The 14,406-nt window shown below is 38.6% G+C and overlaps 1 protein-coding gene across 1 annotated transcript; it reads right to left on the bottom strand.

Annotated features, from left to right (window-relative positions):
* Positions 1–1,577: 1,577 nt before the first annotated feature.
* Positions 1,578–14,197, bottom strand: LOC101888230 (mucin-5AC). Its single transcript, XM_005175362.4, has 4 exons — positions 13,547–14,197; positions 5,368–12,376; positions 5,130–5,288; positions 1,578–3,537 (listed from the first exon to the last, which is right to left on the bottom strand). The coding sequence occupies exons 1-4, from the start codon at positions 13,663–13,665 to the stop codon at positions 3,220–3,222; spliced, it is 7,605 nt and encodes a 2,534-aa protein (XP_005175419.1). The 5' UTR covers positions 13,666–14,197; the 3' UTR covers positions 1,578–3,219.
* Between the last annotated feature and the right edge of the window lie 209 nt (positions 14,198–14,406).

Raw genomic sequence — 14,406 nt, 5'->3', positions numbered from 1 at the left:
TACTATATTATTGGCTGAAGGAATAGAGATAAAACTTTGAAATTTGATATTTATATAATTGTTGGTATCTGAGATTGAGATATGGAGGTGGTTTTGAAAATATGCAAAAGGCGCTATATACAGGGTGAGATAAAAAAAACTGTAACAATATCTAACGCCATAATTTTAATGAAAGCAAAAAATGTCGGAAATAGCAACAAATTTTAGAATAAGTTAAGATTTGTCCGAATTGGTCACCTTTGGCACGAATTATGGCCTTCAAACGACCAATGAAACTGTCACACGCTGTTGCCCTGCGGTATTTTAGCCCATTCCCGGCGAAGCGTTTGCTCGAGGTGATCAACTTGCTTTCCAAAATACTCCAGACACAATGGTCCAACGGATTGGTATCCGGAGATTTTGGTAGCCATTGTGCGTTGGTAATGAAGCGAGGAACCTCATTTTGTAACCATTCTTTGGTGGCGCGTGCTGAGTGCGATGGTGCTGAGTCCTGTTGTCCAAGGTCTGCGGCCAAAATGTTTGCGTGTCCAATTCTTTAGTACACCCTCCAGAATATTTTCGCGATAATATTCTGCATTTATTCGGCTGCGTTTGAGTTCTGGTTGCCAACCGAAGGTGCACATTTTCGGCTGACGTCTTTGGCAAGTAAACACGATTATTTTGTTTGTTTATAAACTGCTGGACAGCGAATGTTTATTCATCGGAGAAAACCAAATGCGGCAGTTCACCACTTTCGGCCAAGCGAAGCAACTCTTTTGAGTCTATTTTCTTTCCGTTGCGGTGTAAGTTCTTGCACTTTTTGGAATTTCAATGGCTTTACTCCGAGCTAATTTTTCAATATTTTCCGAATGAGATATTGCGATATGTTCAGCTCACGAGCCATTTTTCGGCCACTGCGACGCGGGTTTCGATCAAGTCGCTTCTTTATTTTTCGAACCATTTCTGCTGATGTTGCTGTTTTCAGTATCACGGTAACGAGCGATGGTACGAGACACAAAAGATTTATTCACATTTAAATGCTGGAGTGCTCTAACGATATCCACTTGTGGTTTTGCAGCCAAATATAAAGAAATCACACTATCACGCTTGATTTCCTTGACGAATAACTTTTTTTCTGGGAAAATTCTCACCAAAATGCTTTTGTACGCTTGTAAACAATATGAGCTGTCACTGTAATAATTTTAACAGCTGTCGGACGAGTGGCTTAGAAATGTCAGCAGCCTGAAGTTGGTTGCAGTTTCTTCATCTCAGCCTGTACATAAAACTGAGGGCTCTTGTACTCACTCATTCCGGATGTGAAACACACGATTTAATTACATTTAGGCATATTCGAATAGAACAAAAATGTTGTCCCATGTTCAGAGGAGGCAAGAGCTTAATCTTGTAGCATTCTCTTCATCCTAATACTAGGGCGATTGTTTGTTGTCGTCTTTATCTCCGTAGAGTTTGCAGTGACCTGCAATGATGCTCACGTTGAGTTTTTTTCGCTTGACCCAAAGTTTGCGCGATCGCCTCCGTTATCCAATATCATCAAATCCACATTTGCACAACATGATCAGTGACTTGAAATTACATGTAGGGATATATCGTCTTTAGAGAAGGGTAGATATATTGCCTTCGAGACCCTTCAAGCAGTCTTGAAATAGTTCACGTGTGGATTCACTGAGTATTCGACATTTATAATATTTGGATGGTTTTCGTGTCTTCTCAGTTCAATCGATGCTTTGACTTCATTGTAGTTATATGATCTAGAGCACAACTTTATGCCATTCCTATGGCCATCGATTTGAGGGCTTTTGGTCAGTCAGAGGATCTTTAGACCAGAATAAGCTATAATTATTATCAAGCAAGAACCAGGCTATAGTAAAAACAACTACCATCCTAAGTAAATGTAGAAATGGTAATGAATTTTCTCCTCTAATACATTTCTTTTCAAGCCATAGCGACAGTTAATATTGAGAACAGAAGGTAGTTAAGGGTAAATTCATGCCCCAATTTTTAAATCTGGTCAAAAATTTTTAAAAATATCCAAATCCGAAATGTTTTATCCCAAACATCCACATAAACAACTCGTGTTATTTTATTTTCTTTTTTGATTTTTATTGTTGCACTTTTGTTAATATCTACAAATCTATAATAATACATCAATATTTATAGATATAAAAACACAAGGAAAACATAAATGGAAGAAAAAAATAAACAACCTAACACATTTATAATTAAGTATAGAAATAAAGTAGCTTGGAAAACACAAAACGATTTTCATTCAAAATAAAATAATTCATTTCAACAAAATTGGAGTAAACTGCATAACAGTTACGAAATTCAGGCCGATATAATGTTTAAAAGAAAAATTCTTCCACAATACAGATAAATACTTTTTTGTTGTGATTGGTAGGAATGAAATTTTAGAATTTAGAGGAACGACAGGAAAAATAAAAAACTTGTTTATGTTTACATATTTGTAGGGGTAAATACAAATCTGTAGTTTTTTTCTGTATCATCTAACAAATCAATATAGTTGATTATAATGTTATTTTCTTTTTTTTTTTTTTTTTTTTTGTTTTGTTGTTTTGTATTCTTTGTCTTAGTACAATGCAAATTTTATTAAACATTGAATATAGAAATTTACTTTTTCTTTAACGCTGTATTATTGTTATGTTTAAAAAAGAAGCTTAACTACGTTACTATAATAGTATTTCATTTTTTATACTTTCATCTGAAAATAAATGTTTAATTTTTAGCGAGAATAACTTAAATAAATTTATGTATCATGGTATAAAAAGAAAAGAAAAAAATGTAAGAAACTAAAATGCCTACGTTAATTTTTTATTACACTCACTTTCATTAATATTACTTTGTATGCAATTATTGCATTCGCAATGTTATTCGCTTAACATTACGAATTTTTAAGTATAAATATATGCATTTCTTTGTTGATGTTTTTTTTTGTATGCGAATTGTATATATGTATGTATTCAATTGTGTCCTTAGAAATACATAGAGATTTTTTTATTTATATACAAGATTAGTAAGTATGTCTGTGTCTGTGTGAGTGTATTTAGTGTACTTATGTACATATTATACGGAAATTGGTTGGCTTTTATGCAAATTAACTTTCAATTTTCAAGTTAAAAAGACATAAATGCTGATAATTTGTAACATAACCTATTTATACGATTTTCTCATTTTATTGGAGAATTGCTGCTTGTTACAAGACTATTTTTGCTTTTTCCCAATTGCACGCTTCTGTTGTATTCGTTCTTTAAGATTTTTGATAAGAGCCTCAATATCATCAATGTTGTAGGCGTAAATAAGTTTGCATTGTTTAGCTTGTATGTTGCCATTATTGAGATTTTTAAGTGCATGTTGCAGACAGTAAATATTGCCGTCATCAGTTCGAATCATTGAAATATAGAGATTTGCCCGGCAAAAATCACATTCACTTTCAATGGACTTGAAGGGGGGTTGCTGCTGTTTTTTACCTTTGCCACTTTTTTCGTTGGTGACCTTTTCAGTTGAAGTTACACCGGTCGCCTTAAAATAAAAGAATAGAATAAATATTATTAATATTAATTTTTTGATAAACATATCCAGTTATGACATCATTTACAAAAACTAGTGACAATACTGTCTCTAGTTGTTAGATCCCATAAGCTTATTTTCATATTTCTTATTGCATTTGGACAGAATACGGTTTCTGAGTCATTTTTATGCATTATTCATCAAAATACAAAAATTATGACGAGAGACAAACACTATTCCACAATCTTGAAATTTTTCACGAGGGTTAGTCTTGGTGCGTAGAAGTGTGATAAGGATGGGAGTTTGGAAATTCGTACTAAACGGGTATGGAAAATACTAAAATGTACTAAAAATTGAATAATACACAAAACGAGAAATTAGGAATGAAAGTCAATGAAGGAGTGCAGAATAGATGTACCAAAGGGTTTTTGGAGATTCAACCTTCATGGTTACGAAAAATTCTAAATTCCTAAACTTCCTAAATGGTACCATTTGGTATTATGTGAAAGGATAGAGCTAAAAACTAAATTTGATACCGAGATCACTGTGGTTTGCAATGCATACTGTAAATATTTGAAAAATACAAAATAGCACTAATTTTGGATCACTGTTGGTGTCTAGGATGGATAGATGTAGATTGTTTTGGAAATTTACTAAATTTGGTATTGGGTGAAGGGATAAAGCTGATACTGATGTCACTGTTGGTTTCTAGGGTTAACATAGGGTTGTGGGGGCGGTACCACAAGAAGTAGACCGATATATTCCATCTTCACACAAGACCTCGGTTTAATAAAAATATTGTGATATTGTCCATTTTCGCACTTGACCTTTTTCGCACTGATATAAATATTAGGATTTGCAAGTTGGAGCAAAATCGGATCATCATTTCTCTTTCTGTGCAGCAAATTATTTTATTTGAAAATGTTGACATTTTGTGGGGGAGGTGCCGATATTGCCCATCTTCGAATTCGATTTAAGTTTGACAATAATATTACGATACACCAAGTTTGGATCAAATCGGATACTCCTTTCGAGAGTTATCGTGTGCACCAGTTAGACAGGTGGGCGGAAATGACTAGATCGACTCCAAATATCCTGAAACGGATTTGGTCCAAGGAGACCCAAGGTTCGATGAGGCACATAAAAAATAAAAATATTGCTGTCAATACTGCTAATCAAAGATAATCTTCGATTAACTAAGGAGCTCGAATAAATACGTACATGTTTTATTAATTTGTACGCTGATAACACCTAAAACCATAAAAATATTTTTTCGGTTTCTCCGATATTAGCAGCAGCTTAAATCTGAGCTACTGCTTTTTTGTGAGCTGAACTTGTTGCTTCATTGCCAATTAGGCCCAAACTAGCTAGTATATCAACAACAAGTAAAATGGCCTGATCATGTGCTACTTTAGCCCTTACTGCCAATATTTAATAGTAGTTGCACTGCAAGGCTAATTTCAATAGGTTCCGGATTTAAAACCCTGTTATTTTATGCTTCCAATATAAATTTCCTAGTCGTAGACTTCAACTCCACACAACCTATTCAGTCAATATGGTCGTTAACAAGTTCATGAATTATAAGTTTCATGTCAGTATCCTACCTTGAGTTGTTCTCGAGCGGCAGCTTCTTTTTCATACACTTCTTGCAACATAGGTAACATTTGCTGCATCGTATCGGATGAGACACGCTGATCATAGCCCAACGCAAAAAGTAATTGCTCCAATGAAAACATTGCGGGTTCGCAACTGTCATGAATATCCTGTTCGAAACAAAAAAAAAAAAAAAAAAATAATAATAATTATGAAAAGTTTCTCAACAGCATTTCGTTTTTGACATACCCTGAAATCATCTTTCGCCAAATCCAACCAAGATGTTGTTGCAAAGTATACACTTTCTGAGACCACATAACCTGTAGCTAAACTTGAGGTGTAAGCACGAGGGAAAACGACTATAAATTCGCCAGGTTTTTGTTCGATACGACACAGTGATACTCCGCGGTCGGTGAGCATATGTGGAGGTACCATAACAGTATCACAGGGTAGCCATATTGTTTTATTTTGACAATGTGTGGGTATGAGCGATGTAAGAGCTGCTCTAAAATTGGCACTTTGGTCGTCCGGTATACCGTACCACAGTTTTGATGCGCCGGTATGAAGGTATTCGATCCACGACAAACCGTGTGGGTCACGATACCAACAGCAGGCCGAAAACAGCATACCAACATGCAATGTGGGCACAGTTACACCCATAACAGGGCCCAATGATCGTAACACAGAACCAGGATTATTGGTCAGTACTTTAAGATTCCATGGATGGCGCGCATAATTGGAACCCTTACCCTTGGGCCCAGGACTGGGGAAACCAAAGCCCCAGCCGGAGGAATCAATTGAGCCGGAATGTACACACACATGACTGTCCCTGACGGCTACGTGTCGCCAAAACTCTGCCTCTACCTCGTTCACAGTGGGTTCGGTGTTCTTAAACCACAAAGCCATTGTATTGCGGGCGATACGGTAGAATTGACTCAAAGGCATACTTCGTCCTTTCACTATACACTCCATCGACACACCATCTACTTCCTCTTCGGATTCTTCTTCGTCGTTCTCCGAGGATACATCATCGTCTTCATTAGAAACGCTTTCTGTGTTGACAAAACGATCTGCGTTTCGACGGGCGCGAGCTTCCCGTTTTGCCCAATCAGCTTCCACTTCATCGAAGAGTTTCTGACGTTCGGCCGGCGACAGAGTGTCATAGGGCAATAAATATTTACAATATATATCATCCAATTTGGTTACCCGATCTTGAGCTAGTTTCGGTATACACATTTCTTCAGCAACACGAGCCCATTTTTTCTTTTCGATGACTTCTTTCAGACCACCCAATTCTTGTACGGTGTGATAAAGGCGCGGCAAATCCACTTCCATTCCACCTATCCATGGTGGGTGATTCATGACAATGCTCTGGGTTGCCAAGTACTTTTTGATGGCACTTAATTCCTTGGCACTTGGACCCCAACGATGCAACAACTTGTGTACATATTGATTGTAGGCGGTGAAGCGCATTTCATCGGCGATACGACACTCGGGCTTAAATGATGGCGGAGGTATGATTTTACAAATGCCAAATCGGGCCGCTATAGGTGTGATGCGTTCAATGAATTCGATGGGGTCGGCAAATTCTTTTTCCGTTGGCCGGAAGATAGGAGCTTCTACCATTTGTGTGGGGTCATCGTGACGTGGGAATGCTGTATTGTTGGACATTTTAATGGGAGCATCGTCCTTGAACTTTTTACTTGTTGTGTGGCCTGCACCCGTCCCAACAGCTGCATTGGAGGCCGCGGCATTTCGGGATTTAACGGATCCAGAAAATAATGAGGAATTTGAATTGACACGTTGCAAGCTACCACCTGTGACACCGCCTGCGGTAGAAGTTGATGGTCCTGCTTGTACAGTCGATGCGAGCGAATCTCCTTTGAAGCGGGGCTGTACAGTTCCAATAGGTACACTTTTCATGCTGTTTGGGGCGGAAGTGGTCGCTGTCGCTGCAGCTGCTGCCGACGTCGACGCACCACTAGTTGAAGTGACCTTTTTATCGCCCGACATTAAATTTTTAACTATATCCGATACATTCATTGTTTCAGGTATTGGTTTTGTATTCGATCTCATTTGGGCTTTGGTGACTAAGGTAGCGTGCATTATTACCTTCTGATTGGGACCGTCTGGCCCTTCGCGGCCCAGTTTAACAGCCACACCCTGAATACCACCCTCACCATCACCCCCACTTGCTAAACCTTGTAAAGGAATATAGAAGGTATGTCCGTCACCAGATTCAGAGTCGTTGTCATTCAAATTTTTTTTCGCAGCTTCACCTACCGCCTTTTTGCCACCTTTGCCTGCTTTGTTGCCGGCTGATTTTCCAGTCTTGCTATCCGCATCCAGACTGACTTTAACAAGCTTGTTTTTCTCCGATGGACTTAATGTTAATGAGACTGAACTGGTCTGAGAATTTCCACCCGCTAATTCTTTATTTGCAATCTCCGCAACAGCTGCTGCATTTCGTTTCGGTTTTGTGGAAAGACTGCGCTGGGCTATTGCGGATGTGTTGTCAATATTTGAGTCACGGCGGTTCTGACGCCTATATGATGAGGCTTTTTCGGTTTTCACAGGCACTGGAGCTGTTGCTTCATCGTCATCCTTGTCAAAGGAGTATATGGACTTTTCATTCTCCGCAGAGAATGCTTCATTAAGGGTTCCAAAACGTTTATGACTGGATGTCGTAGGTGTTTTTGGATCTTTACTGTTGGAGTTGAGTTGTTTTGGAGTCAGTTTTTGCTGATATACTGGAGTCCGCTTTGGAGTGCGGCTAGCGGAAGCATTGGCCGATGGTGTTTTCGTCGCATCCTGTGTACACCCAACATCATCGTTTGTGTTGACAATACTATCTTTAGGCTTAGGGCACAGTGGTTTATCGTCCGAGTCCTCCGATACGTGTTTTCGACGACCCGGCTTTGTGGATGTCGATGCAGCCTGTATGGATGGTGAAGTTACTCTCTTTTGGTTAGCTGCTTTTTGATTGTTCTGGTGTTTTTGGGTGGGTGACGTTCCTTTTGCAACGTCGTCATTCTCCCAGGTTGTGGGCGCGGCTTCCTTTTCGTTCGATTTATTTTGTTTAGCTTCATTCGCCAAGGACTTTACTGCTGCTGTTTGCTTTTCTTCTTTATTTGTAGATTTTTTGTTTTCGATCTTTTTATCCGACTTATCGGATTGTGTATTTTTTTCATCGATACTACCCGGCGCAGGTGATGATTTATTTAGAGGATTTTTATCACATTGCTGGTTAAGTGGCAGCGAGTTTTTGTCAAATTCATCTTCTTGAAGAGGACTGGTTGGCTCTGTAAGTTTAAGATCTTCTTTACGGTTATTGGCAGCATTGGCGGCTGAAGCAACAACAGGCGTAGCTTTCAGTGATGGGCCTTTAGCTGACCAGGCGCTTTCGCTTTTACCCAAATCCCTTGTGGCTTTCGATGAAGAGCTAAATGACGTGCTTTCTTTATCATCGCGGGTTGGGGGTGGTGTAGTATTGAAATTATTTGGTCTTAAATCAGAATCGAAGTCGTCATCAAGATCGTCTTGAATTTCATCGGGATTGGAAGAACATTCGATAAGCCATTTGTGTATCTGTTCATGGGTCATATTCACTTTAGCCTTCCTTCTTTCTTTGCCTGAGAGTTGATCTCCGATATAGCTTTCAGTAGGTACGACTGGTCCCAATACTGGCTTATGAATGGAGCCACATTTTCCCAGTGTACATTTTGTATTGTCGGGACCAGAACTTTGAGCCAAACTCACACTGGCAATACCAAAAATTTTACCTGATTCTTCTTTGCTAGGCATTAAATTAGCTGCTAGTATACTGCTGATTTCATCTTTCATCGGATCATTGCTCGTCCCACCGGGTGCTGCTAACACCGCCGATGAAGTAGTTGCACCAATATTATTACTTAAATAGTTTGAATTGCCTGAGAGCAAGGTTTTAGGACTCATTGACATGTTTGGAGCTGAAAATGAGGAATTCTTAAGCAGACCACTACTTGATGCTGATATATCGTATTTCACTGGAGAAGGCGAAGGAAAACTGTTATTTCCTGTTGGTGGATGATTGCCAGGCCTTGAAAGGGTATTGCGGTCAAATTTCGGCGTTAAAAAATTAGGATTGATTTTTGGTGAAGGGTATGCCTCTATTGGAGGTGGATATGTTGTTGGTGGGGTCTGATATTTCATGGGTGATTGTGGAGGCATTTGCATCGAAGATGTGTTCATGTGGGGTCCCACCGAAGTTGAGCTATTAATGCTAGGTCCCATTAAGGGTGATGTTTTCACTGGAGACTGTATGGGAAATTGTGGCCGAACATGTTGTTGCGGTGGTGGAGGCTGTTGTTGTTGCTGTGCCTGTTGTTGTGATGCATGGGCCGTGGAATGATAATGAGCGGGCGATTGTGGTACATACATTGGAGATTTTCCGAAGTTTGAATTTAAACCACAATTAATACCACTATTTGTAGAAGGGGTGGCCGAGGGGACACCGTAGGTTGCCGGCACATTTAAAATTTTTGATGTGGGTACTGGGGATTTCTTTTCAACGGCTTTAAAAGGTGACTGTGATGTACTGGTAGGAGTAATCGGGGCTGCTGCCTGAATGGCAAATGTAGTGCTGGAATTTGGTCCAGGTGGGGGTGATGATGGTATCGTACCTGCGCTTATTGTTGTTGTTGTTGCACCAAATGACACCGGTATATTTGATGTGCTTGAAACAATCGGCACGGTTCCCACCACATTGCTGTCTGGTGGTGACGTTGAAGACATAACAATGTTGCTGGATGTTGTTGTAATCGGTTTTGTAGTAGTCAACGACAGAACTGTCAGAGTGGTAAGTGCAGTATTAGCGCTGCACACGGGAATAACATTTGGTAATGTTGATGCTACGATATTAGACGGCATCGCCAATGATTCCATAGTATGGCTAGCAGATTTGTGAGAATTATCCACATCTTTTTCATTCGGCTTTACATGAGCTTTAATCGCTAAAGGTTCGTCGTCAGAGTCACTGAAACTTTTTTCCAATTTCCGCTTGGTTTCATTAAGCTCTTCATTTAACAGAAAGTCTTCGTCGTCTTCGGTGCCTTCCTTTGAGTTCTGCTCGGTTTTATTGTCCTTGACAAGATCGCTCAGATTTTCCGTTGACTGAGTCATTTTGGCAATAACGCCTTTCTTTACTAGCATGCCTTCAATTTCCCGCTTGGCTGTAGGTTGGGTCGATGCTTTCGAATTTTTCGGGGGCCGACCTCTACGTCCTGTTGCTAAAGGCTTTTCTGTCGATCCTACCGAGGCGGGAATTTGAGGGGGCGATCCCTCTGAATTTTTCACTTCTTTAGGTGTGGGTGATGTGTGCGCTTTATCCATAGTGCTGCGCTTCAATTCATTTTCTATTTTTTCCATTTCACGTACATTTGGGCGATCAAAGCTACTTAACGAAACATCGTCCTCCTCATCTTCAGCCAGTTGCAAACGATGTCCTATTATACCCATATAAATAGTAGCTGCTTCTTTTGTCTTACGCGATGGTCTTTGATTTCGAGTTGGGCTTTCGTTCGCAGAGTTGTCTTCCGTTGAAACAGCTTCCGACACTGTATTTTTGTCTGAGTTATCGACTTTTGTCTTCTTTCGACCAACACGAGTATTTGGTGCTTTCTTTGGGGAAGGTGGTGCTAAGTCCGTGCGATTTGCCGTTTTTTCTACTTTTTCGTCGTCTTTAACCTCGACATCCTTTGCTGGTTTATTGTTGGAGATCGAGGCGTGGTTCGAATTCGAACGTTTTCCTTTAATTTTTCCAGTTTGCTTCTCCGCTGTTGTTTTGTCGCTTGCAGTGGTTTCTTTCGTAGTGTCACTGTCTTTTTTCGCCTCTACGGACACGTTCGCAGCTTCTTCCATGCTAGTATTGTCGACAGCTTCTGATGTTTGATTTTTGAGGGAAGTATTTTTTCCTGTACGTTGGTTTGTTTTCTTCGGACTAGCCTTTGACGTCGCTGCTTTTTTAAGCTTAATTGTTTTAGCTAAGGGTTGTTCATCATCGGATGAGAAGTCAAATACATTAAGTTGAGGTTTATTCTTTTCCAGTTCTGTTGATTGTGATGGATCAGCACTACTGGGGGTTTCCTCGGTGGATGTGTTTGCAATGGCTTTCGTGGGTTTTAAAGGTTCTTTGCATGTCACTGAGTCCTTTGTTTCCTGATCATTACTTTCATCAACTGCATTGTCTTCATCTCGCTGTGGTACTTTAACAGGTTCAAAGAAGGCTCTTTGTCTAGTCATGCGGCCAGAAGGTTCGGGTGATGGTATAAAGATTGGCGATTCCTTTTGTCTAGGTCGTTTAACTGGAACTTTTTCTTTGGTTTCGGGTTTTACCGCTTCTTTGTCATCGTTGTCCTTTTTCTTTAGGGATGCCGAAGAACGACCCTTGCGTGATTTAGAAGTTGTTTCACTTTCTTTTGAAGGAGACTCTGACTTTCTCTCCATTTGTGAAGGAGTTTTAAGACTCTTTCTGTCCTTCCCATCAGCATCCGAATGTAAGGTTTTGCTATTATCGTCCATATTCGACATGTATTCTTCATCCTCATCTTCCGACAGATGATCGATCATTAATTTGGAACCTTTTGTTGTCCTATTTGATCTACGTTTGCCCGTTTCCGCGATATTACTGGACTTGTCGTCAATGTTACGATTGCTACGGCGATTTCCATCTGCTATAACTTCGGCTCGCTTTCGAACTGGAAATGAGGGAAGCTCTTCGTCTTCCTCCTCATCTCCTTGGGCCAACTCTGTTTTACTTTTATCGTGTAATTTGGAATTTTCAACATTTTCTACTATCGTAGTAGAATCATTGTTACTATTCGGTTTATTTGGACTTGCAGAAGGGCCTTCTTCACATTCCTTCTTATCGTTTATTTCGTCCTTTGGTTTGGTATTTTTTGAGGGTCTGCCCTTTTTACCTTTCTTTTTCGTGATAGTTTTTATCGGTTTTTTGACAGGTCGTTCTGGTTCCTTTGACTTTCCTTGGTTTAAAAAATCCAAATGTGGCGGCAATGCTGATGATCCTCGAAAACAAAGAAATGTTAGGAAATCTTCAGTCTTTGGTCGCTTATTTGGCAATATCTCTGTTGGCGGTTCACGACTCTCTGACGATGTACTTGGTCCAGTATTTGAGGATGAGGATGCAGCATTAATCGCACTGTACGATGACTGTGGAGCACTCTGACCTTGGGCAAATTTTCGCTGTGCTTGAACTTTTGTCCTGTTTAAGTAAAAATAAGAAACACAAAAATGGATTATTAATACTGCGAAATTAGCGGGATTAAATTCTATAAGTTATTATAACGCATGAATTTCATCTGATTCAAAACTATTGCTCTTTTTAACTCTTTGTAAAATAATTTTTAATGAGAAACCTATGAGAAGGGTCAAATTTTAAAAATGTATAGCCAGTGGGAAAAAAACATAAACTAAATTACGTTAACTTTGGTCTACAATGTGCAAAGAATAACACTTTTACCGGTATTGCATTTATTATTCAACTTCAAATTTTTAGGCGCAAAGTATCCAAATATGTTTCGATCGAAATGTATTTTTGTATTCGCATTATAAATTTATACCGACGGATATTTTTATAGGAAGAACTGTGAACTATCTCTCAAAATTGATATATATTCAAGCTGAAATTCTCACAATAACATTACTTTCGATCCAAATTTCTTCGATATCGAATTCGAGATATCTGCAGATTGCCAAAATGCAGTATACCTTCCCTCTGATATAAAGTCTATAGGCTTTCAAAAAATTTCAAAATGTGATAGATCTATTTTAAGGAAATATTTTAATTTGTTTATAATTCATTGATATCTAGTCCCGATTCGGTCCAATACTATGAACTATGAGCCATCCGACGAAATGTCGAAAATAATTCCCTTATGTATTAAGGTCTTAGGGGCTTCTTGTTATTTGTTAAGTCCAATTTGAAACACAACAAAATCAATTTTGCAATAAAATATTGATGTTTCCGTATTAAAGATACGTTTATATTTTATGGCGAATCAAGCTCCCAAGTCCTTTAAATAATATTATTTTTTTAAAGATTTCTTTGTACGATGTACAGTTTAAAATTTGCTTGTAATCACTTTTTGCTCATTTTGTAAACACATTTTACATGATCCTATTAGGATTCACAAGACATATATGAGTGGTTTAGCACGCCACCCTCGTTAATTTTTTGCTTTAGTGCATGGCACAATCACCTCTTCTCAAACAATTAAAATATACACACAACATTTAATGAGAAAAAGAGCAAAAATATCGAGGAAAATAAATAGAATAAATTAAAAAAAAGAAAAACAACAAAAAAAGATAAAATAAAGCGCGAACACACATACATACTTATTCATAAGAATATATAGACAAATATTCATACCTTTTGGGCATTTCTGGCGATGACTCTACAGCAGTAGACGGTTGTTGTTGTTGTGGTGTTGGTGGCGGCGGCGGTGATGACTCCTTACGCTTACGCTTGGAGTCTTTTGAGACCACCATCTTGATGGCAAATGTGTTAAAACTTTACTATTACTATTGAAATGTTTGCTAGATACAAATCAATATACAAATGTAATGTTTATTAACCAACAGTTTTTGTTTTCCCATAAGAAAACAACAGCAAAATCAATTTGCTTTCTGTTTGTGCCGTTGGCTCTTAGAACACGTCAAAAGAAATCGAGAAGCGAGATGAAAAAACAATTACACACAAAACCACCACTTCCCAATGAAATTTTTCTTCATTCGCAAAAAAAAATTGTTTCCGAAGCAAACGTAATTTTTCTTCCTCATATTTCACAAGTTTCACGTTTATTTTAATGTAAATATTTATTGCACCCCGATTATGCACTGTTTATTTCGCCCCATTAGGCATTTTCACAGAAATTTTATTGTGTATTTCAATTGAAAATGTATGCAATTTTCGGATTTGAGAAATTTTTCTCAACACGATCAGAGAACTGAGCTGCAATGACGTTCTTAACGGCGGCAACGCTGAATAAAATACAATGGCGTCAGCGGCTTGTCGTGAAAACGGTAATATTGTACAGCAGCTTTGAATTTTAATTCTTCAGTTCACAAAGCTTTAATTTAAAAACCAAAGCATACTAACAACAACAACATGTGTTGTTGGTTTTTCCCAAAGTGTGACTTTGTAAATGTGTTTCGCACGGCCTATATAAGGTCTGCCAGGAATCGAATTGGTAAAAATACAGCTCTGTCTATTAAGTTTATCGTAATTTT

This window comes from Musca domestica, unplaced genomic scaffold (genome assembly GCF_030504385.1).
Source record: "Musca domestica strain aabys unplaced genomic scaffold, Musca_domestica.polishedcontigs.V.1.1 66, whole genome shotgun sequence".
Lineage (NCBI taxonomy): Eukaryota > Metazoa > Arthropoda > Insecta > Diptera > Muscidae > Musca > Musca domestica.
The sequence above is the reverse complement of the archived record's forward strand: the minus strand, read 5'-3'. Positions and strand labels throughout refer to the sequence as shown.